We start from the raw sequence: 25,519 nt of genomic DNA, 5'->3' as shown, positions 1-25,519 counted from the left end.
CTCATCTAGTAGCACCTGCATCCAGGTGTACAACCATCCAGGTTATTATCGTAATGAAAAAGTAGAAATTATTGTTTTTCATTTTTTTTCATTTTTTTTCAAACAGGATTAGAAATTTACTGTCATTGCGTTAGACTTTCTAATTTCAAGCTTGGTCCGAAAACCGATTTCCAAGGAACGTCTTTGAAATTTCGCCGAATCTAGGTCTTATAAATCTTCACATTAATACCAATTTACTCGAGAAACCTTATTTATTATTTTCCATTAGTGAAAATTAAATTGCACGCTATATAAATGCGTGTAAAGAATCCAAATGAATTTATCAATTTCTAAATGTATGAGTATACGGTGATCAATGTAAATGAGAATTAAATATGCTTCGTTTTAGGAAAATTAGTGATATTTGTTGTGTTCTCGACGTATAGAAAATTGGTATTTTAATTCCACGACATTGTGGAAGATGTAGAGTCAAAGGCGGAGTGAGAGATGAATATGAAATTTTATTATACCTGTAACACGAGTAAAAAGGAACATCCAGCGTTTTACTGAATTAAAATTTAATTCTACGAAGTGGGCTATAAAAAAAGTTTAATCAATATTTTTGTATGAGTAAGTACTTTTCCCTGCTGGTGTTGCTGGTGCTGCTGCTACTCCTACCTCTCTGTCTGTCTTTATGTATTTGAATTTGTGCTCGTGCTTCACTCCTTTACTGAGTCATTCCTAACGTTTACCATTTGTCTCCCCTCTCCTCCATATCCCTTCACCATTCCAGTTCCTGTTCCCTACTCCTCTTGTGCCTACACTGTTAGCTGAAATTCGAAAATTTTAATGCCTTTTTTTACTGCTCTGGCCTTCGCAGCTGACTGGTTTCTTAGAATTTTGAGCTACGAGGCACTCTCTAGTTTCTTTAATACAGTATTTTCATCCTTGGTCATTGTGAAATACTTTGAACGTATCTTTCATGAGCAATAGATATATGATTGTTGATTACTTCACTATCCAATACAAATAACGTTATAAATATGGCCTGATACAAGCAGCTTACTGTATATTTTATGTATAAAACGATAATCGAAACTAATCAATTTATGTACATGAATTAGAAAAAAAAAACTATTTGAAATAGACATTTTTTTCGACATCAGCAGATGGTATTTTATACTCTAGAATTGTTCAAACTTTGTCAGCTTTCAGTTTTGTTCTATTATACGTTATTCAACGGTGACCGCAATGATCATGCAGAAGCGATTTCCATTATGTAAGCGGTACTTGCCAAACAATTTTATTCAGTTCACTCTGCATTTCAGTACAGTTTTTTTTTTTTCTTAACTTTTTTCTTCATAATTACATTCAATTTTTCATTTAACTTTACGTTCGTTATAAGGAATAAAAATAATCGTAACAAAAGTAAGTAGCACATATTAATGCAAGGTTTTAAAGTCGTGGAATAAAAGTCGGTAGAATAAAAAAAATTTATACAACGCAGAAGTAATGACTTGGATATAAAATGAAAAATATAATTTATTTTTTATCTCAATATATTTTCCCATAAAAGCTTTCCAGGATATAAACCAGTATATAGCTGCTCTGAAAAGTAACGTGCCTTGGCTTTATGACCTTATTTGTGGAGACATAAAAATTGAGAAAATCAATACCAACTTCAGATATTAAATATTCAGGCTATTGACTGCCTGGAGAACTTGGGTGGGGCTGCACTAGATATATTCACTTTTTCCAAGCCCCTCCAAGATATCATTTTGCAAGAGTTTGAATTACTATTTTAAAATAATAATAACTTCAATTTAAACTGTCACCTCGTGTGTCGAATAAAACTGACATATTGACAAATTTTTCTATACCTAGAGTAATGTATTTAACTAATCACGTGATACAACAAGAATTCGTGTGTTCTTTATTTAAAAAATTCTTGTGTCTTCTTCCATGTCTCATACGGAATCTGTTTAAGACTATTCAATCCAGTATTAATAATAATAATATCACAAACTATGGAATTTTAAATGTAATTCCTTGATTTTCGTTCGTCAGGCTTTATGAACAAGACTCATTTATATTCAACACATGAATAATAATTACTTTCCAATCATCATTTTTTATCCTGATATTTTCCTCGCATATCATTTATTCTCGGCGATCAGTTATACTATCTGAAATGTGGAATCCAAATTCTTTACTCGTAGGAATTATTTTTAATATTTTACGTTCTCGACTCTATAATTAAACAGCCTTGCTAATAAAATTTTGTAGTGGGTTTCGATGAGTCGTTCTCTTTTAGCCAGTATGTCTGCAACAGTCCATTAAAATATTGAAATCCTAGTTTAAGTTCCTATATATCTATGTCGAATTTGAAAAGATAATTTTTCAGTTTGTTATCTACTTTGAATAATACTTATTAGAATTCATGAATTTCTGTATTTCCTTTTTTTTTCGCAATAAACAGGTGGTGTTATCAGCTTGTAGCACATACTTTGACACTATACTATCAGAATATGCAGAAAGGGATCCTATTGTCATCATGCGCGACGTTAAGTTTGCCGATATTAAAGTTCTCGTTGACTTCATGTACAAAGGAGAGATAAACATCGACCATGTAAGTATTATTTCACATTACTCAGTCAGAATCTGATGATTCGCCGAACCAGCGAATGTTAAAAATTCGGATGCTTCATTTTCACCGGCAATACATTGAACAGCGCTTGTAAAAAATTGGCATTACCTCCTTCGGTACTACATATACCTATATCGTTTACTTCGTTTCAAAACGATTTCCGGAAACATAGAATCGAGACTAGTGTGTATATCTTGTTAACATGATTGTTAAGTTTATGGAGAGTATGTGATAACCTATATAAGATATTTCAGAAAATAGCGTCAGTAAGAAAAACCGTCAAAGTTTGCATCAATGTTCACATGTTTATTCTGTTATTAAAAAAAATGGAAGAAAAAAAAATGAAAGTACGCATTTCTAAAGTACATTATTCTTCTTACTCTGGTGACCCACATAGCATTTTTCCGATTCAGTCAGCAATAGAAAGCTGTTTGTAGAAAGTGCATATTATTATTTAGCATTCAGAGGCTAGAGCGTATTTCAGAGAAAATTGATAAGTAGGAAATCATCAATAATAAAAATACCGCGTACTCGATTAGCCACAAATAGAGGACATGAATGAGAAATATTTGTTTTTTCCAGTTTTGAGATATTAAAACGCGTTTTTGTACGTTTGATGCAATTTCGAAGATTATTAATCATTCTCGTCCACATTGTAGACAAGGTTATCATCTCTACTAAAGACTGCAGAAGATTTGCACATCAAGGGTCTGGCCGAGGTCAGCTGGCGCAGTGATTCGGTACAAAATGATATGAGCAACAGTGGTCACAGCCCAGGAGCAGCTACTCCAGGAGTAGAAACAGTTCTCAGGGAAGGTGACGCAGAGGAGTCTTCACCACCTAAACAACGACGCCGAGGACGTCCACCTCTCGACGATCCCCCATCTGCACACGATGTTTTTACACCAAAGGTCACCTGCGTTACTGGCAATATTGGCTCGGATGATACCTTCAATGTAACACAGGTTTCAGCAGCTCGTCTATAACCATAATTATTGATAAATTTCAAGTATTTATCACCATGTGCTTTTTTCAATTTTGACATGCATGATTGTGTTTCGTATACAGGAAGAAATGATGAGCGAAGGAGACCACGAGAGTTGGGATGGTGATATGGTGCTGTCTGAAAATAACGAAACCCCATTACCAGTGGTGCGTTTTCTGAATTTTAGTTCTGATCCTAGCTCACGATTGTTTAGGACGCAGAAGCATCAAGTTTCTCATCATCGTAACTGAAATTGTTTCAAGACTGCTTTTTTGTACACGGTCTTCAATGACTACTACAATTAGTTACTTTCCTTAAATTATTTACTATGAAAATATATTTCACTGACATTTCTGACGGTTTAAAGCCTCGTTTAGTTTGACTTAAAATATGTCTACATATTATCTTTTTTGTAAATTATTCAATCGAGGTTATTTTCTTTACAGTTATCTTACATGTCTAAAGATGATTCCGCCGCTCCGGACGATAAGAAACGTGAGTAGAATTTGTTGCCTCTGTTTTCAATTTTATCAACATTCTATCCTGGTCTAGTTGAATCAAAATGAGATACTATACATTTATTTTCTTACAGCATCCGTGACATCTAATTCCAATGCTCCTAACCCAGCAATTCCAGAGCAATTCCGAGATGTGGTAAAGATGAATGACTATTTGACAACCGGACGTCGCCAAGAATTTTGGGAGGAACCATTCACACGCCGTGTCATGGATGCTATTAAAAGCAAGGAATTGGAAATGAAAACGGCAGCTGAAATTCTCGGTGTCTCTTATGGAACTCTATACGGTAGATACCGTGACAGCTACGGTTGCCTTAAACACCCATACAGGTTTGTACATTATTTATGCTCTCTTGGTATTTTTCCTTATTAACGAACAAAGATTAAATGTAAGTTACATCAGTCTAATTGAAATAAGTTTGATTCATCAGTCTATCCCTGCTCTCTGAACTCTGATTTCTGTCTATTTGTAACGTTATCCCTTAAATTATGTATTGATTGTAAATAGAGTTGAAACAAATTACGTAGCTTTATCAATGTTCATTAATTCAAATTCTTGTACACGATAAAGATAAAAATAAATTCGGTAGTACAGGGTTCGTACGCACAGGGAAAACTCAGGGAGTTTCTTACAGCAGGGAGAAGTCAGGGAAAAGTCAGGGAATTTCGAAGATGAGACTGGAATCGTAAGTTTCTTGAAGAAATAAACTCGTTCTTATACGTACATTATTTAATATCAAAACTCATTTCGTTTTTTTCTTACTGAAAATCGCTGGCTGTTGTTTGTAAATTAGTAGTCGGACAGTAAATTAATTACTAGGTAATATTGAAGGTATTAGTATTAATATGCAAAAAAATTATTATTAATCAGCGGCATGTTTCTTGGAAGTTTACTGAAAAAAATCCTATTTTCAGGCTGGATCAGTTGGAAAAGTCAGGGAATTTGAAGTTCCAAAAAGCGTACGAACCCTGTAGTAGTGAAAGGTGCGTGATATGTAAATACAACTGCATTCATTCAACATAAACGTATACAGATTTTATTTTGATATTTCAGCTCAACCGCTATGCTATATCGTGTTTAGAGCACTTTTTATTTCTCATTTTATTTGTTTTCTATTTTTCTTTTTATGCTTCAAAGCCTCGTCTTAATTTGTTCAAGTATAGTCTTTTGAAATTTTCAGAGTGAGAGATTTCTGGGCAGAACCGGGCCCTGCCGAAGTGTTGGCCAAATTACGAAGGAAGGAAATAACCTTATTTCGTGCTGCTGAATACCTCAATGTAACTGTACAAACACTTGCCACATACTTATCTACATTGCAAGGACCAGACAGGCTGTCTCTTTCAGGAGAACTAGCTGGGCCCATATCAGCGATTGACGGTGGCAGTGAAACAGAAAATGATGCCGTTAATGATATTCTTCAGAAAATAAATGCCAACGTCGCTTCGGTCGTTCCAAACATTTCTACAGCAACTCCTATAAAACGGGAAGGGGGTGGATTCGTGGACGTTCCAACACCAATTACTAAAGCAGCAACTTCGGTTCTTGAAAATAATCCTGATATAACTATAGTTAAAACGGAAAGTATGCCTCGCAAGCGGGAATACTCGAAAGTTCCAAATTCAGAGAATAACAATGCTAAATTAATGAGTGGTGGCGGTGTAAGCGAACTGTCGCAACAGAAGCTCTCCGATTCGCTATCTTTGAACAGTGACAACATCAAACCCTAACTATTCAGGCCTTATTTGGCCCCGATGAATCCCATCACGCCCAATGCCAGCTACGCATACGAGCTTTGTCCGCTAAGATTTTATTCTAATGTTTTTAGCAGGTTTTTAACCAATTTTCATTTAAATTAGCCACAGACGTACTGACTTCATTTACTTACCTATTATTTTTTTCATACGGCATTTAATGTTTTTATTTTAATTTTCTTTTTCCGTCTTTTTGCACTTCATTGATTGAAGGGATTCTCTTGTGTTACATTGTATGAAACGCAATGGCTTATGGTTAGTTACATCCAGTGACAGATATTTTATCGCTGCGGAGATAACTTATTTGCTTAGTCTGATTTGCGCTATTTTTATTTTTGTTTGTTTTTTAGTTATAATCAATCATGATACTTTGGCTGAGAAACTTTTTTTCACTGTGTCTTTGACACAAGTAATATTGAAACTAATTTAATTTTTGTTGACCCTTAGCTGTAATTTGTATGCCTAATGTTTTGATTACGCAGATCGATCTTGATCAAGAAAATTTATGTCAATCATCATTTCAAACTCGATAAGCATTGAGAAAATTATGCGTCGCAACAATAATTCAATGGCATGTCAATATCTGAAGTTTTTTTCATGCCACACGTAATAAAAAAAAATAATACAGAAATAATGTCAACCGAATGTTGATATGAATGAGTGCTTTAAATAATAGAAAACTTAAATATGTTTTACATAATTCCTTCTTCAAGAAAGATTGATTCATTTAAAAAATGGAATGGTATGTCGCTTGGGGAATATTGACCAAGTTACGAAAACACAGATAGGTTTAATTTCGATTGTATAAATCGCACTTTTACGAAGGCAATCTCGTAGTTTGACAAATTGAACTTAAACTTACGTGTAATGATGACCATGTTCATGTGTAACATGTAAAAAAAACTTTGACTAATTGCGCGTATGATCGTTGAAGTTTTTATTTCGCTTATAACAAGCTAAAATACCGCACTCAGACGTTTAGTAATATCGTCAAGACTAAACGCGAGCTTTTATTTTATAGAAATTTTAAGTGATTTTTATTTACTGATTATCATTGGTATCAAAGATAAAAATTTCTTTGACACGATACGAAGCATAAGTAACGTCCATTGTAAATATCGGTGCAATAGTGAAACCTAAAATTAATATTATTTTGTCACAAAGTGTTTAAATGCTATTTTAAAAAGAAAAGATATACCTGCTTTTAATCATGCAATTATTATTGTTTTTAAAAAAAGTTATTGCATTATATTTGGCAAGGTATATCTTGATCATCGTTGTTAATGACTTGTTGGGGTTACCAACTCGCATTTCAAATTAGGCTTAATATTTTCATTTGTGTGTGTGTGTGTGTGTGTTCATTTGAATTTGGTATCTACCAACGTGGATGCTCAATATACGAAGCACACGTTGACCGTACTCACGAGATAATGACTGGATATGAGTATTCCTGCTTGCTAAAGGTGAATAATAATAAGACATAACAATATAATAGAGGTATTTCCATAGCACATTGATATTTTTAACGATAGAAAGCAAAACAAATTTTTCGTACATTCTGAACATCAATAATCGGGATGTACGTAAAGTAGTTGGCTAGATAAGCAAAGAATCCGGTAGTTGAAAACCAGCTGCATTCATTTTACATCCAATTTGAATATGATTTTTATTCAAGATTTTTTCAAATCATACTACAGCGATCTAAGTACTCGGTGTTAGTTTAGTGCGAAAGCCAGATATGCGTATAACTCATATTTCTTCTTCTTTCGATTGCAAATACTTCTAAGAATTAGAAGTACCTGTAATTGAATATGTTCTTAAGTTGAATGAAACATCTGCCTAAAAAATAGACAAAGAACAGAATGTTATCTTCGTCGGGAAATTGGTGATGTGAAAATAAAGTTCATAAATTCTTGTATTTTAACGTTGCGTGCTTTTCCGTTGTTGTTGTTGTTGTTGTTAACATGTTTATACGTGTTTTCAATTGCTATACGAATACTATACACCGGTCACGTTAAGTTATAAGTTTCTAATTAACTACTATTTTCATCATATCCAATTCAATCTTCAATCGATTGCCTAAATACAAAAGTAGATCTGCTCATCATCACGACTAATTTAAATTTCAACAAACTCATTACGTCTCATTGAACTTAATGTATTAAGTACATGGTAATATAAAAATACTATTATTATTATTAATAATATTTTCTTTTTTCTTTTTTTTGAATAAAATAAGACTAAGACATACCAAATGAAAGAAAAATGTAACGACAAGTTTTGTTAGGATAGTTCTATCGCATATCAAGAGAGCGAAAATACATGCTGAAGCTCTCTGTATTGCCTACACACGCCCCGAAGATTAGTTATATCGGGGCGCACAAAGACCACTTTTACTCTAGCAAGAGTATACGACTAGAAGTATTAATATTAAATATTAATGAACAGTACAGCGGTTCGCAAGTAAATGGCTACGTTTTTAAAATTATATAAACATACGCTTGCATGTGATCTATTTAAGATATAATACATACTATAAAACTATTTTACAACAAACAAACGAGAAGATTCCTTATTTATTACTTCTTCTTCATAATTGATTTTCACTTAGTATTATTCCGAACAAACAACTCCAACTTTCAAACTTCACCGTCGCATTTTTAATGTTATTAAATCTCACATATATTTTCACAATGAATGTATGCAAGGAATTATCAACCTAACCCATCTACTATTCTGTTTAATTTGCAAATTCTGACACAAATTCAACAAATTAAGTAAACTGAGATTAGTCAGTTTGTATGTAAGTAAAAAAGGGCAATTAAAATTTAACAGGTTACAAAGTAACCGTGCTTTTTTTTTTTAATTGAAACACATGAGAACGGATCTAAGGTAGATTCGTTGTAATATAATAATATTAATAATTGGAAGCAACCATCGAGTCTTCATTTTATTTATTTAAACTTAATGACTTGAGTAATGATGTATCGTATTTCCAAAAAGAAAAGGAAAAAGGGGAAAAAGCTGTATTAAAATAATAATGCAAATAATTGTTTACGATTAAGTGTTTCATTAATGTTACTTTATAGCCAAGGTATAAGGTAGTAGTTTTCAGTACAAAGAGGAGCACTTTAGTTCTTATTTATCCAAAATGGTGTAAAAGAAAGAAAAGGAGAAAAAAAAAAGAAAAAAAAAATAAATTATTCGACGATGATAGTTATAAATTTTTTTAAATGTGGCCACTCGCTTGAAAATCTCTGTATTGATTGTCACGTAAACAGAAAAAAAACGTGCTGTGTATTTTGTGATGCATGCGCGTGACCACATTGACATAGTACTACAAGAAGACAGGACAAGACTAGCCTATTGGCAAATGTAGATTGCCATTTACTAAGGGCTATCACACCATGAGACTAATATCGATATCATTAATTACATGTGTCGTTTGATATAAAGGAAAAGAAAAAAAAATGAGTAATGAGTATATAATTACGTATAATCAATCGTTTTATACACAAATCTAATTATAAACTACTACGTACACTATGTACATTCCTAGTATACACACACTCTTCACTCTCTCTCTCTCTCTCTCTCTCTCTCTCTCTCTCTCTCTCTCTCTCTCTCTCCCTCTCTCATGTACACAATTACGTATACATTACATTTAGTAAATACATAAATACAAACATACATACATTATACACACATGAAAACACATATGGACCTATATTATATATTTATAATAATTATAATTACTCTACAACGGACCACCGCAGCATCAAAAAACCATATACCGAGATCATTAAATTAATAAATTCATTGATAACGTGCATCTTTTTCACCTAGAGACTAGAACATTTGTTTGATCTAATCATCTAGAACTCGTTAGAAAGAAAGTGTGTCTCGTGTATACAACCAAATATATTTATCCAGGAAAAACCACCATAAAATGGAAGTATTTTAAGATTTTTACTGTTTATGAAAATATTTCACCATTCTATAACATTAATTTTCGTGTAATTAATCATGTTTTATCATTGGCAACGCTCGAGTTGCCTGATGATTTAAGCGTAACATATACCTGAAAATTTTCTTCCACTCGTAACATACATCTTTGTACCGAATTCAATCGCAGACTAACATATTCTTAGTTTTTTTAATTTATTTAGTTAAACGAGTATTATTATTGTCACACTCGATCATGTTCATCGAGGAACTTTGTTGCGTTGTAGTCGATAAAGTACCTAGATGTTGCTCATGCTTGTGAGAAACGGTTTTATACACGAGATGCAAAATGAGACATCGATATTGTTCAAGGGAGAATACACCATACACCAAATGCATATAAGAATTCATGATATAAATTCAGTATAGCATGAAAAATACCGGATGTATTTTCGCGCAAATCAGAGTAGTAATCAATCCCAGCGAAAAAAATACAAGAATAAAAAAAGATAAACACCGAGCCTTCATACAGTTTCATACATATACTGACCTTACTTCATTTTAGTCTGATATTTCAAGATTCAAGAGCATGATATTAATAAATGGTAAAAATGTGTTAAAAAGTAGAAGGGAGAAGAAAAAATAGCTTGAATCGTACTCTTCAATTAAGAAATATCAATTATTAGCCAAAGTTAGGTTTTGCGTTTACTCTTAATTCTATCACACACGATATATTATATGTTTGACGTATAGTTATTTTAATAATTATTAGTAATTATAATTATTATTATTATTTTTGAAGTATATATTATTATAATCGTGGTAATTTTTAGATTAGAGAACAATATATTAGCGTATAGAAATTAAAGTATACATAAAAGTAAAATAAAATAAAATAAAATATATATATTGATAAAATATTGTTGAGATCGCGCCCAGAATAATGGAAGGAAGTGCATAAAATGCTGCGAATAAGTGAATGGAATTATAGGAGAGTTAAAACGTTAAAGGAAAAAAATATGGTGTAAAAGCAGCTTAGATGGCGATATGTAGCTAATCAGGCTGCTCGCAGAGAGCATTCCTTGGTTGAACAAAAAAACAGAAATATGAAAAACAATAAACACAAATATGAAAAAAAATCAGTAACTGTAAATGTTTGTAAACAAATTATGAAACATTATTTGTTCAGTGCCTACATATTTACACAGTAATAATAAACATGAAGATTAGTGATATCGTCTCGTTAATTTTTATTTTCATCAATTCAAGAAAATTTAATTAACACCATCGGTTTCCTTATATACGATCCTCGAAACTATTGCCCAGCTACGCCCCTGACGCGCTTACATCCTCTCCCCCCCCCCTGCCCCCCTCCGGGCCCGATTCTCAGGGATTTGATACATCCGTCGGCAAGCCCGATTGACGAATCACGATCGAAAATTCAAAGGGTAGTTGCGTGCGCCTCGTGGGAATTTGCACGCCCTGTCTTCGCGTCCAATGACGAAACAGTATTCACAAAATTCAAACTACGGATCTGCCTCTTCCATGCGATTCTCATTTTATGTCTGTGAAACTTACCAGGGATGCACGACGACAGTCGTCGACGTCTTCCAAGTGACCAGCGCCGCGTTTTTGGAGGCGCGGGGAAGGCGGGGAAGTCCTCAAATCTCAAGTGAGGCAACGCGCCCGCTCGAATCAGTTTCAACCGAGTTATCGCGCTGAGTGGTTGTGTCGCGGTTTGCGTCACCTCTCGGTGATTTTTCATTCTTTGTTTTTCGTTATAATCATTTTTTTTTCTCTTTATTTTAACCAATATATATACATATCTATCGTGTTTTACTCTACATTTCTAAACACACGCATCGAGCACTTTTCGACCAAGTTGTTTTACATAATACCAGCATCATGAAGGTTCTGGTGCCTCAGCAACTACCCATGCCGAATGTGTCGAATTCCTTTTTTCCATTCAACCCCAGCCTGGAAGAGGAATTGAAGCGACTTTTCGCCGATTTCACTATCAGCCCCGATGTCTTCACGCAGCGTAATGGTAAGTAGAGACGCTTTCCGTTTCTTCGCTGACCGCTATTCAACAAGTATTACCTCGTCTAAATTTAATCCCGTGACAGAACTCGCGGTTCATTATCCTTTCCACATCGTATAGGTATGAGCTACGTGTGTATAAGTTTCGCATCTCACGATCAGTGAAATTTGAATTATGTGATAGCCTGGCAAGCGAGACGATTTTGAATTACCTGTTGAAATTTCACCCGTCGCAGAAAATCGTGATGTAATTCATCATCTGGTTCAGAGAGAAGCGCATTTCGCGATACAGTGGATTTTCTTTGGTCAAAACGTAATGTGATTTGCTGGTTATTCATCAATAAATATGATGTTTTACCGTAGTGTTTTTTTCCTCCGCAAATAGGTATGGAAATACGGGACTTAGGGGTTGCCGTGATCGATTTCAACGTTGACATATATATCTTCAAATATCGAAGTTCATGTATCTCAAAACAGAAAAAGGACTTGACAGCCCTATTCTATACCAATTTTGAACAAAAACATTCTAATACAACGAAATTGAAACCAGCAGCCAAACCTTAGACAACTTTTTTGAATTAGAAAGATACAGTTTTATCATCATAATTCTATAGAAGTATTTGGGTTTCAACATGTTTCACAAAATTTTCATTTTCGGACTTCACAACCTTATTCGAACGAACAGTCGAACGTTTGGCTGAGAATTATGGCTGCTAGCTACAGCCTGGTTCCTATATGTTTCATTTGACGCATAAATAAAGAAATGTCACGGATTCTACAAAATCGCTATCGTAAATTCGTAGAATTCATGCCATTTCTTTATTTCTGCGTCAAATGAAAATTTATAAGAGTTTTTGTGTTCAGAATTGCGTATAGAATGGGTTTTTTAAACCCTTTTTGCGTTTGAGATACGTAGACTTCCATATTTGGAGATACGCCACGACGACGTCGAAATTGACCAGAGGACACCCCCATAAATCACCGTTGCAGAAAGTGCTGCAGTAACGCCTGACTTTTTAACACACTAATTAGCCAGAATCCAAGAGCTACGTGCGCATCATCACCATATGAAAATATGTAGCCTGTTGATCGGTACACCGCCCGAGAATTACGACTTACTTTGTTGCTCGTACAAAGGATAGTTCACCGCGCCGCGGCCTTCCCAAAATTCTTACCAGAGATGCCGCATTGTAATCGCAGGCATTAACTTATCGATCAATTGTAACGTTTTACAACTGTACTAAAGCAGTTGACGTATCGTTATGTTATTACGATTCCAGTATTCTTTATTTATTTATTTTTTTCTCACCATTCCACTGTTCATCGTTCGTATCATTAATATTTCATATTCGATTAGCTGAATCTAAATGAGTAGACGAGATGGAAACTGCGAGTGAGGAGGGTTTGTTTTATTCATTATATGTCGATGTATTTCTACGTAATCTTTACAGCGTTATCGCAGATAAGTACCTATTAAATCTTTTGAACCTTCGCTAGCGAAGGATTCTGTCGAAATTGTTTGTTTGTACACCGACTGTCGGGTCTTCGAGGAGTGTTATTTACACAATAGATGACGTTAAAGATGCGACGAGGCATCGCGCTCCTATTAATTTGTCTGATCTAAACAAACCGCTGTTCTGTCGCGTCGCAGCAGAGAGCAAAAACGAAATTTTTTTTTACATTATCGATCCGGGTCTCACGTTACACGTAAATAGCACGTTGTTTTTATTAAACACGAGCCAAGCGTCTCCCTTGATCCCCCGACGAATTTTATATGTATTGGTTTTGTTTTTCCAACTGCGAAAAGATGTGATGGAGGAATTCAAGCACAACGGGCATGATTCTGAATACTGCCCGGAACTGGAGTCTGGTGCCGTGCCCACCCCAAATCCGCGCAGAAGGAAGAACAAGAAACCGCTGCCGACAGAATGCGTATTTTGCAAGAACAACGGGGAGGAAGCACATTACTATCGCGGTCATCTGCTGAAGGATGCCGACGGCCGAGTAAACTGCCCCATTTTAAGGTGAGAAATTGTCTAAAGTATTTTCAGGATATTTCATTACATGTTTTTCCGGCACCATTCACGCGCTCAAAGCAATCGCCGTCTTCGTCACAACGGATCGCCACTTTCTTCGAATTCCACGTCAACAGAACCACTCGTGCTCTTTGTTTGTACCTCGGTGTGCAGCGGGTCGCGCATTTTGTTGGAAGTCGCCGATATATGTACCTATACTATAATGGTCCTTACTTCTATTTACGCGACTTTCGGCAACCTTTCAGTAACGCGGCTCGACTGAAGTATGTTTACATACCGACGTACGCTCGTCTTGCTTATCGACGCGTTTATTATTCTGAGCTATTCGATCGCCTATATCCCATAAGCTTCTTATTAACACGTCTCTAATGTTACCGAGGAAGCTTTGATGCAAAATTACGGTAATTATTCTCCCGCTAGAAATACAATTCACTCAACTTGCGTGCCTGATTAGTTTGCACGATTTACCGAGTCGTTTTATCTTGCCGCAACTAACGATGAGTTTTTTCAGTGATGTTCACCTTTAACTTGACTCGTGACAAATAATTGTATCATCTCCTTGAAATGAATCTTTCTAACAAAAAACTCCTTACACGACTCTAATTCTAATGTTTTGAACCGGCAGGGCTTACACGTGTCCGATATGCGGTGCGTGCGGGGACATTGCTCACACAATCAAGTATTGTCCATTGAACAAAAACCCGGAGGCAGTGGCGACAGTGAACGCGTTGAAAGTGCTGCGAAATTCGACTGGAAAACGCCGTTCAAAGTAGCTTCGAGATCCCCCAATCATCCGCATCACCGTCATCCTGAAGAACGAGTCGCGCTGCGCTGCCGTGTGAATACCTTCTTTCTGTTGGACCAGCGACTGCAGTATCCGCCTTATTTTTTTTACCTCGAGCATGAACCAAAGATATTTTTCGAAGTCTATAGACTACCCTGAGACGCTGAGATAATCATTCGCAATCTTACAATCTCGTGAAACGCTCTTGCTTTGGCTTCAGCAAAAACGTTTCATGCCATGGTTTAGGATTTCGAACGAATTGCGAAAATCTCGGAACTCTGGGTGCGCCTTATTTCCCTTTCCGCCTATGAATAAAGTTCGAAATATACCTACGGTTGATTCCTGTAGTTATATTTTGTAACCTTGATTCATTTTGACTTCTTATTTATCTTCAGTAATCATGGGTAGAGATAAATTTCGCTGGCATATCGTTTTCATTGTCACACTATTTTTAATCTTATTATTTTCACACGACAACGTCCGCGAAGCTGTAAATACGAACATACGAGTCCGATAGTCAAATCTGGGCTACGGCAAATACGTGAACAAAAAAAAAACTGCTTCGAAAATCATTCGAAACCAATCAGGTATCATCATCTTTTAAACGTTAAGATCAGTAGTTTTCGTTACGTTACTTTTCTATGCAAAATAGAAAGAACAAAATATCGAAGGTTTATTATGATGAATAGCTAAAGAACGCAACTATCTTTATGACATATAAGTAAGATTTTCTACATTTAAAAACATTTTTTTCCAACAACTGATCATGGTTTACAACATGACAAGAAAAGAGCGACAATCACGACGTTGTTTGATAATTTTTCAATACATACTACTTTCATTCTAATCATGATTTTACAATCTCCCCGTACTTACGCCATATGATTATAGGGCGCTAGGTTTTACATAAATCGCGCGTACAGATCAGAACACATGCCTGTGCTTGCAGTCATAGTAAATCGAGAATCTTCCATATGTACACAACACCGCGCGCGATATTGCTGCTAAGTATCCATCAAAACATCATCCACAAATACATAACCAGTTTTTTTTTTTCAAAAACTTGAACAGTATTCTACTCTCAAATTGGAAAAAACTCTGAAATAACCCAAGTTGAAGATAGAAAATAAAATAATCACGACCTCTGTTTCAATCGTCTATTGCGCAAGCGGAGTAACGACGCGATTTGGTATTGTTCTTTTATTTATTATGTTATAATATTTATTATATATATATATATTTATATATATATATTACTACCATTGAAATCGGGTTTAAAAATTCTCATTCCCAAATCGCCATTTCCTCGTTCCCACCACTAATCTTCCGCTGCCGTTCGAAAATATGGCCAATTTTCGAATCCCTTGTCCCATTTGCCCCCCCCCCCCCCCCCCCCCCTGCCCCGCCCCTGCCGCGACCCCTGATTTTATCAAGTGACGATTTTCTTTTGTGATTGAGTGAATTTTTTACTCTGATTTCATCCCTTAAATAATGTCAACTTGCGTCTTAGTCCGTGGCGATTGATGCAGTCTGTAATGGGAAGGGTAAACGTGTTTTTTCTTTTCGTGTTTAAGCGGAATCGATAAATCAAAAGTATTGTATTGGTATGGGTGATATTTTTTCTAAGAAAAACTTTCGCGGACTGCGACAACTATTCAAACTTAGAATCCGTTCGCAGTTTTTTTTTTTTTTTTCTGTTGAGGACAATCTGAGACATTTCGTCTTGTGTTTTCTATTGTTTTCTTTTCTTTTTTTTTTGTCTCGCTTTACGCTCCTTTGAAATTCTGACAGTTCGATGATGGCCTGAGTTTGGACTGTTTACATTTTTTCAAATAGATTGGCTGGCCTCTATTTCAAATGTATAAGCGGTCTTTATTCCGAGGTAACAAGTCGAAAGTTGATGTTTCACGGAATTCTTATTTCAAAGGAGACATTTCTTATCGTACGATACGTTATATTGAAACTATAAGGCGTTACATTTTTCCTCCCCAAAGACGCACATGGGGAGAATTTTTTTTATTATATGTACCATATTGTTAAAAACATACTTTCCACTATTGTTTTTCCTAATCTTTATATGATATACGTATTCTGTTACATACCACGGAGCGATCCAATTTTGATCATACAAAAGCATAAAGATATTATTTTGTAGCGTTTTAGTATAAATAACGAGTAATGCGTGGTGCCGGTGATTCATTTGTGTAAAGAGGGTTGATTCTAATTGAAATAAATTTCGTTTATTTTTCCGAAAGATTCTGAAATACACGAGCAAAGTGACTTAAATATATGTAATTTTTTCTGTCGCATGAATCAGAGTAATCGGGATTAGATTATCCGATGACCGAAAATCATTTGGAAATTTCCGTAAAATTTGCGACCAACAAAATTGAATTTCATCGAAATTTCAATATGATTTTTCGCTGTATCCGGACAGCGGATCTTCCCCTCTCGATAAAGATACTAGTCTCAAACATCTAGGATTGTGCTGCTGCATTGTACCGCAACCTGGTTCTAGCGACATTTTTTTCGTGGTCAATTTTTACAGGCTTGCTTTGCACCCTTTTGATGGTCGGAAGAGAGATTCTCGCAATCAGAATCAATGCTCTTGATTACAGTAATGTTATAACAAAGTCTGTACTTTTATGTACAGAAATAAATTGACGGATCTATGTATCGATTAGCGTCGACGTTTATCGTTTTAAAATGCACTTTTTGTGGTGGTCAATGTTGGATGCCCTAATTAGATATTAAGTGATGATTGTTGATGTTAATGAATACCAATGATATGTTTAATTACTCTTTGAAATGTTCCTACATAGTTTATAATTTTTGAGATAGTGTGTTAGGTATTTAGGATCTCGTCTGACTACTTTTAGATGCTCAAACATAACAAACAAATGAGCAAGACGTTGGTCATAAGTAGCTGGGGGTACGACTAGACAGATATAACCGCAAGTATCGTTTTTCTTCCTGTCGATGATACAGTTACAAAAAATATTTTAATTTCATTTTTACACCCTAACTCACAGTCCGTTTATAATTTGCACATTTTACAAAATTGTACAAAAATTAATTTTCCATTCACAGCTGCTGACCGGATATTTATACAATAAAAAATAGCGGCTTCTGCACATAAAATTTTACGGTAATTCTCTTCGGCATTTTTTGAGGTGAGGTAAAATATTTCTCAACCTAGTTAAAATACAGACTGCTTAATTCTTTCAATTTTGGCCCGTTATAAAAGTTGGATAATTTTCTTTTCTGTTTCTGTTCTTTTTCTCTTTATTTTTGATTCATCCGTTCTCATAATTGCAATGCCGAATTTAATTTTTTTCTTTCTGCTTTGTACTCTGTCCCCCTGATTTACATACATTATTATATTGTTATAGTATTAATATTATTATTGTTTAGCCGTATGTCTTTTTGTGTGTGAAACTATATCACGACGATTGATATTTAATTAAAAGCATTTTGTCAAAATAACAATGAAAAAGAATAATAATTGTACATCATTTTCCCGTAACGATTGGTTGGATTCGCATCGTTGCCCTACTTAGCTGCGGCATAGGCGTCACACTGTCAGTCTTTTAACCCCTATCATAATACAATGTTGTTCAGTTTTTCCTCATCACGTACAATTCAGTGCCAATCATTAGATGTAACTGCTGTTTAAAAATACCACCGGTTCTACGAATTTTTATCACTCATTCTACTCATTAGAAACTGTCATTGCTATGCAGGCAAATTGCAGCGGAAGAGAACCTTAGATTTCGAATAGCCAAAATTATCGAATACGCAATATAATTGTTTCAGCGAATACCTTACATTCTATAGTAACAACGAATCATTAGGAACGTGCGTCAAGATGTTTGTAGACGATGAGAGAATTGCATTTAGTTATTGTTTGAATGTTCACGCCTTTGTCCGCGATCCTGTATATCTGGCGATAAATCAATGCTGAATTATTGAAATAGCGTATGCTGGCACGAAGCTAATACAACTGATAGGTAAAAACGTTGACCGTGCAACAGTCGAGCATGGAAACAGAACGTTGAAAGTTGGTCAATTCGGTATTCACTGATTTCGTGATCGTCGCTGACCTCAGATCAGCTGCCGTTTTTGCCTAGATTGTACGGGATAATTGGATAAAATAATATCTGGGTATGTTGCCTGATTTTACTACACTTGAAAATAATTATCATATTTATCGAAATGGTGATCATTCTTTGATTGAATTGAAGACTATAACTTATTATCATTCGAGGGTGGACAAAATGTGTACAGAAGCTACACTACAATGAATACAGATCGGCTATGAATTCATTATCCATATGCTCGAAGAGTTACGTAACGATGATATGGAGATGCTTTTTATTTTACGCCAAACATACGTCAATAAAATTTATAAATGGCATAATATTTTTTCACTCCTTAAATATCACTACTATATCCTTTCGCGATGATATGCTGCACGCAATAGTCGCACAACTATGAATAAGTTGCATGGTTAGAGGAGTCCAGATGCTTCGATCTATCCCTTTCCGAATGATTATATTTTCTTGTATCGGTGACTATCTAGGACTTACCCCGATCGCATTGACGTCAATCCGTTAACTCGATAATCGACAAAGAAATGCTTGCTAACAGATCGTTGCATTGTGAAATCGTAAATCCTACTTCACACTTGGTCATTATAAATAGCTAGAGTGTTTGTGAGTACCGGTCAGCTATGAGGTTATTGTTGCCACTACTGTAGAGTAGAATGTAGGTCAAACGCATTCACCTGCTTCACGCATCTCGCAGTTTCCCATTATTCGATTCACAGATTCGGTTTTTTGTTCGACCTCCAGAGCACGGTACCAAAAAACTCCAAGGTACACCGTCCGGCTGCAATATTGTTTTTTGCTTCATTCGGCGTTTTGAATCTCGCTCCATCAAAATGTCATCTCTCCCGGCCTAACTCCATTCCTGGTGTGTCCCACTTAGACCCTTAGATTTCCGAGCGGACGACGCGCAGCTCCGCTGGATGGGCACAATTACGTGCTTCATATTAATGTCCGGATCGTGCGGAGCTGTCACAGTGTTAAGCGGTGCCATGCAGGCTCTCACATCGCGGTTAAACAGCGTCGACAACGTCCGGAAACATTGTCCTACCAGGCATAAAGGTTCGCGTCACATTTTAGAGACTGCAAACTCGCTTCTGGTCTCGGCGCATCATGGGAAACAGCGTGCAGTTTGCGCTGGTGGTGGCTGTTGGTGCTATTGCATTAACAGCGTCGAGCGCAACATGGGGACATTTTCTGCGACCTGGAAAGAACATCGTATGGCCTGGAGATCTCTCCATAGCTACCCCAGCTTCACCCGGCAGAGTCCCTCTCTTCTTGCTTCACATTTTGAAGCACAAACTGAATCCTCATAAGGTCCAGAAAGTCACGACAACTCCGATGTCACATTCCCAGTGCTTCTGCGTGCCTTATTATCTCTGCGATATGAACAATAACATCATCACTTCTGGAATTGGTGTGATCGACATCAGGTAGCGTTACAAAATTCGTTTACTTATTTTCTATTCTGCACATTTCTGAGAAGGTCACTCGGTGTCTCCATCGAGAATGAGTCCTTTATTAATCTATACCCGTTGACGATACCGGTATAATGTCGTATTACAGATTTCGACCCTGCACCGGGGACTTGGAAGTGTGTTGCTACATGCCTAATCTCAATATGTCAACTCCTATGCCAATTCCAACCGCTACTCCTACTTTGATGCCAATGACAAGCATGCCGCCAACGATGATGCCAACCATGCCACCAACCACGATGCCGACGATGATGCCTACTATGCCGCCAACGATGATGCCAACTATGCCACCAACCATGATGCCCACTATGCCACCAGCTACGATGACAACTATGCCACCAACCATGATGCCCACTATGCCACCAGCTACGATGCCTACTATGCCGCCAACAACGATGCCTACTATGCCGCCAACAACGATGCCTACTATGCCACCAACAACGATGCCTACTACGCTACCGACCATGGCTCCTGCAATGATGTCTACAGCGCCACCGACAATGCCGCCTACCCATCCACCGACCATGATGCCGACCATGCCTCCTACCACGAGCGCTACCATGGCTCCCACTACGATGCCAACAGCGGTTCCAACAACGCCGCCTACCATGACACCGACCATGACACCTGCAACAATGCCAACCATGGCACCATCAATGATGTCGACAATGACGCCTACGTCGGCACCGATAACAGTATTCCCGACACCATCGCTCTCTTTGAATTGCTTATGCGTCGAGACGTATCAGTGCGATGCATCCGGTGTAATAATAATATCTGGTGCCGGTGTGATCGACCCTCGACGGCAGAACCAAAGACTCTGCCCAATCGCCACGCAGGTTTGCTGTCGAATTCCAACTTCTGTTGTTTTCCCAACATCGATGCCTGCGATGACGTCGATGTCGCCGGCAGTTCCCTCTAGCCAACTCTGCGTCTGCGTCAAAACGTGGCAATGCGACTTAATGGGGTACGTAATCGTCTCCGGAGCCGGAAACATCGACCCTCGATTTCCTATCGGTCGGTTCGGTCAGTTGGGCAGCGCTTGCTCAGCTGCGGATGAAACATGCTGCAAAATACCAGCAAACGGTCAGGACTCGGCCGTTGGCTTTCCGTCAAACGGAATGCAGCCATACCCTTCCGGGGGCCTGGGGCCCATCCGGAACCCTGGCACGGATCGCGCCTGCATTTGCGTGAAGACTCTCCGGTGCGCGGACGGGTTCGTAGTCAGCCAGGACGGCGCGGGCATAATCGACCCCAGGTTCGGGATCTGCCCCATGCCTGACGACGTCTGCTGCCAGCTCCAGGGCATCGTCGGGGTCAAGGGTGTCGGCTTACCGTCGAACGGGAGACACACCCTTGTCGTTACTGCAGGTGGAACAGGTTCGAAATTTGATTCCTGCGGGATGAGGAGCAACGATTACAACGCGGGTAAGTTGTCAAGCGGATCGCGAAAGAATCCGTCGAACAAAAATCAAGTTCCGACTGGTTCTATCCAATATTGCAAGCCGGTATTTTGTCATCATTCGAGGATTCTCTGAGCAGGTGCCCAAAGGGCAGACGGACCCGGAGCGACGTTATTCGGCGAGTTTCCCTGGATGGTCGCACTCCTGGTTCGACAGACCAAGAACCCTCTGCTTTTCCAGTGCGGTGGATCCCTACTATCAACGAGGGCGGTTTTGACCGCCGCACACTGCGTCGCTGGGTAAGGGAGCACATCGTAGTAACAAATCCACAGGGAATTCGGAATCCGGAACATTATATACTCATCCGGCAGTTGGTAACTCTGTTTACGAAAAATCCCCAGACAAGAAGTGGGCCGGCTCGTGGTACGCGTCGGCGAGTGGGACACCAGGTCCAACAATGAACCGCTACCCTACCAAGAAGCTGGAGTCCAGACTATCCTGAAACACCCGCAATTCTACAGCGGTGGTCTTTACCACGATGTAGCCGTCCTGATACTAACTTCCGAAGTCAACTACCAGACGAACGTTCGACCGATCTGTCTTCCCCAACAAGGAATGGCCATCACTCCGGGAGTCAGATGCTATGCAACCGGTTGGGGACGAAATTCCTTCGGTAAGAATGACCCGCACTAGACGAGGTGGATCTCATGCCGGAAGTATTTCTAAGGCCCGCGAACTGGAAGATCGTTCGCTCGTTCCTAATTCATACTATGATTTATCCAGGAGTCGAGGGACAGTATCAAGCCGTTCTGCGACAGGTCGACTTGCCGATCGTCGAACGATCCGATTGTCAAAACCGTCTACGATCGACAAGACTCGGCCAGTATTTCCAGTTGCATGGTAGCTTCATGTGCGCAGGCGGGGAACCGAGTAAGGACACCTGCACAGGCGACGGAGGAGGTCCCTTGGTGTGCCCAACTTCCACCGGAAGGTACTTCCAGGTGGGTACGGGCTACGTTTCGAACTAGCTGCGACGGCATCTTCCGTTCGTTTTTAACTAATCACATCCAATATTACGATTATTAAAATTTCCAACCTATATATTTACAGGTCGGCGTCGTTTCCTGGGGCATCGGTTGTGGGTCATCAACGACACCCGCTGTTTACGCCAGCGTTCCTCAGCACCGCCAATGGATCGATCAGCAGTTAGCTAATTATGGAGTACTGTGAGCAACGAATTATATATTACTACTACACAGTTGGTGTCGTCGATTTGTAAAGTCCTATTTTCTCAAGCCTGCTGATGCACGCATTTTCACGTCTAGTCCTACGTAGGTTTATTTACTTATAAACGTGCGGTTTAGCTGCATTTATTATTCTGTTTTTACAACCATCGTATTCTTAAGTTATAACGCGTAACTTAGCACCAACTTGCTTGACTTGGAAGGTTGTTATTTCGTTGGATTGAAATAATAATCGAGGTACATGATTCATCCGTAGGAGATGAATGGTCACAAATCTATTTGTGAATTCCCGAGAAACTAAAGTTCAATTCGTCGATATTATGCATTATTTATTATTACATACATAAATAAACGTGTGAAACTACCAGAGAATAAAGTTTGTCGGAAAATTATAATTCATTAGAGAAATTGAATTATTTGTAAACCGTGCATTCGACTTATCCAGGGCTAATCTATAAACGAGTAATTAAATTATTCGAAATAGCCAGGTATAATATTTTCAAGATTTGGAAACAGCCTGTCGCGGCGCAAGCTCGTGTTGGTAAATTATAAATGCTGTTATTTGTTTGCCTCAATCAGCCATGAATCTGAAATATTCTTATTATCACACAGTTTTAATGCGTGAGTCATGAAGTGCACGCGTTAATTGCAGGCGGTAATCCGATGGGTTTAGGTATAGGTACAGTTACGAATTTTTATATAACTCGTACGTTTAACTCGTATACTTCCTGCGGCATTGAACCTCTGACTAATTACTACGGCTGAATCGAATCCCTGTTAGCCAAAGGCTGTAGGCAGGTAGAAGGTACGACCTAATTGTACAACGTTAACATTGGCACATAGAATGAGTCGTGATGCACAACAGCGTGACTAATACATCCATTATTGCCAATTATCGCACGGGAAAGAACGAACGGGCAAAATTTGCTTAGCTTCGGACAATATTTCTGTTATACGCAGCGTGCCAACTGATCGAGGTACACATATAATAATTTCACTTGTTCAGAGATTATTTTTCAATGCTGCATTCATATCGGCCAATGTGTGTGTGTGTATATGTATACACTTCAATGTCGCACACAGCGTTCGTTCACCAGGTGACATGCGTATTCAAGGATAACGAGAATTTATCCAAATAGAATTTTCGGAATAATTTAATTACTTTGTTGTATTATCGACAAGGCCGCGGTCACCCTGGTCTGCGGATTTTGTATCTTACGTAAATGACAAAAAAAAAGTTTACTAAACGCACGATTAACGTATCAGTTGCACAAGACTTCGTTCTCTTTCAGCAGCGATGGTTATGGCCGAGACGATTGTCGATCGGATTGCTTTTCGGCTTCATGCAATCAGTACGTGCAATTATCTCACGCAATTACATCGCAGTTCATCGTTCAACCTCGATATTAATCGTGAAAAATAGTGATTTGAGCACCCGAGACAACCGCAGACACAGTATTAGACATGGTATGAAATTATTTTTATCGAGGCGCACCTGAATGTTAAACCACACCTATGTATATACCTGTGCAGTGAATTCGTTCTCGTGCAAGATAAACTTTTTTTTTACGTTGCACCGGGAATTTAATGTTTAGATTATCATCGAATTTCCGGGTATAATAATATGTCTGAAGAAAATGAGACGAAGAGAACGACTCGGTCTGTCTGATGCGGTGATTAAATTGTTATATCACACGAATTACAACTAAGTCGTATAATGAGATGCATACTTCATGGTTCGAAAATATCCGGTGACTGCAGCGGCTATTAATCAATCGATCGATTACTAAATGAATCGAAGCAAATCGGGCTACACGTTCTAACTTCAAGAGATGATCGACGCTAACGACCTTGTTATTTGTACACGTCTATAATTACACTGCGATTGAATATCGAAGGAACTTTCCGAGGGAAAAAATATTACGCAGAAAGTTTACAAGCGTGGAAATAACGTCCTCGCATACGTGATAAAGAAATTTACGTAAGAGTGTAATAACCTCTGTCGATTCCTGTTATTAAAAATTGATCATCCGTCGCTGGCTTTTTTTCCTTAAGTTGCGTTTCACGCGAGCGTCGCGCATGATTCAAACGAGTACCTATAACGCATATCAAATTTCCAACTCATTAAAAATTTTGAGTAAAAAGAAAGCGTTAAAAAAGAAAATTCCTGGAACACATCAACCGAGAAGTAATTTAAAAATAAAGTCTTTCACATTAATCAATAATGAATCGCACGAGACAAATTTTTTCCTTATTGGTCTCGGCTCGATTTGAATTAAGCATTGCTGTCGAGATTGAATAATTATTTAAACACCGTCGAACGAACAGCGCACAAACAGGAAAGATTTAGCGGTCATTGAATCGCAGTAACCAAATCTCCTGATCGGAAATAAAATGAAGGATATAAATAAACGACTAAATGTAAGGAAAAGAAGAAAAAATAGTAGTTGCAGCAACGCTGCGAGAAGACTGATTCGTGAAAGTCGCAACGCACGAGGAATTCACCATGATAAATCCTGCTCAACGGACGGATGACGTCGCGACGGTGGTTTTACCGTGGTGGGAGAAAAGCCCGAGGTTCGAGGGGTATGGCGATACACAA

General features: G+C 37.8%; 3 protein-coding genes across 14 annotated transcripts in view; all 3 read left to right on the top strand.

Moving 5' to 3' along the window:
• The window catches only part of LOC107225189, a 38,621-nt gene extending 27,560 nt beyond the window's left edge, over positions 1-11,061 (top strand). For 5 of the 12 annotated variants that reach the window (XM_046742469.1, XM_046742465.1, XM_046742472.1 and 2 more), the window contains 8 exons: positions 2,459-2,608; positions 3,286-3,591; positions 3,695-3,778; positions 4,058-4,106; positions 4,204-4,459; positions 4,720-4,815; positions 5,045-5,113; positions 5,311-11,061. In XM_046742469.1, coding sequence (XP_046598425.1) covers positions 2,459-2,608; positions 3,286-3,591; positions 3,695-3,778; positions 4,058-4,106; positions 4,204-4,459; positions 4,720-4,815; positions 5,045-5,113; positions 5,311-5,857 — 1,557 coding nt within the window. In that variant the 3' untranslated portion in view covers positions 5,858-11,061. Of the gene's footprint in view, positions 1-2,458; positions 2,609-3,285; positions 3,592-3,694; positions 3,779-4,057; positions 4,107-4,203; positions 4,460-4,719; positions 4,816-5,044; positions 5,114-5,293 lie in introns of all 12 variants that reach the window. The other 7 variants (XM_046742466.1, XM_046742474.1, XM_046742475.1 and 4 more) reach the window with 7 other exon arrangements.
• Positions 11,062-11,407: 346 nt separating this feature from the next.
• LOC107225187 (nanos homolog 1) lies at positions 11,408-15,344 on the top strand. The gene is made up of 3 exons (XM_015665563.2): positions 11,408-11,873; positions 13,674-13,890; positions 14,528-15,344. Exons 1-3 carry the CDS (start codon positions 11,732-11,734, stop codon positions 14,673-14,675), a joined length of 507 nt encoding a protein of 168 aa, XP_015521049.1. The 5' UTR covers positions 11,408-11,731; the 3' UTR covers positions 14,676-15,344.
• Positions 15,345-16,444: 1,100 nt separating this feature from the next.
• LOC124295060 lies at positions 16,445-23,949 on the top strand. Its single transcript, XM_046743249.1, has 7 exons — positions 16,445-18,850; positions 19,873-20,225; positions 20,359-21,698; positions 21,813-21,972; positions 22,075-22,346; positions 22,457-22,674; positions 22,784-23,949. Exons 2-7 carry the CDS (start codon positions 19,906-19,908, stop codon positions 22,901-22,903), a joined length of 2,430 nt encoding a protein of 809 aa, XP_046599205.1. The 5' UTR covers positions 16,445-18,850; positions 19,873-19,905; the 3' UTR covers positions 22,904-23,949.
• The last annotated feature ends 1,570 nt before the right edge of the window (positions 23,950-25,519 follow it).

This window comes from Neodiprion lecontei, chromosome 6 (assembly GCF_021901455.1).
Source record: "Neodiprion lecontei isolate iyNeoLeco1 chromosome 6, iyNeoLeco1.1, whole genome shotgun sequence".
In the NCBI taxonomy this organism is placed as follows: domain Eukaryota; kingdom Metazoa; phylum Arthropoda; class Insecta; order Hymenoptera; family Diprionidae; genus Neodiprion; species Neodiprion lecontei.
This window is presented reverse-complemented; position numbering and strand designations above follow the sequence as displayed.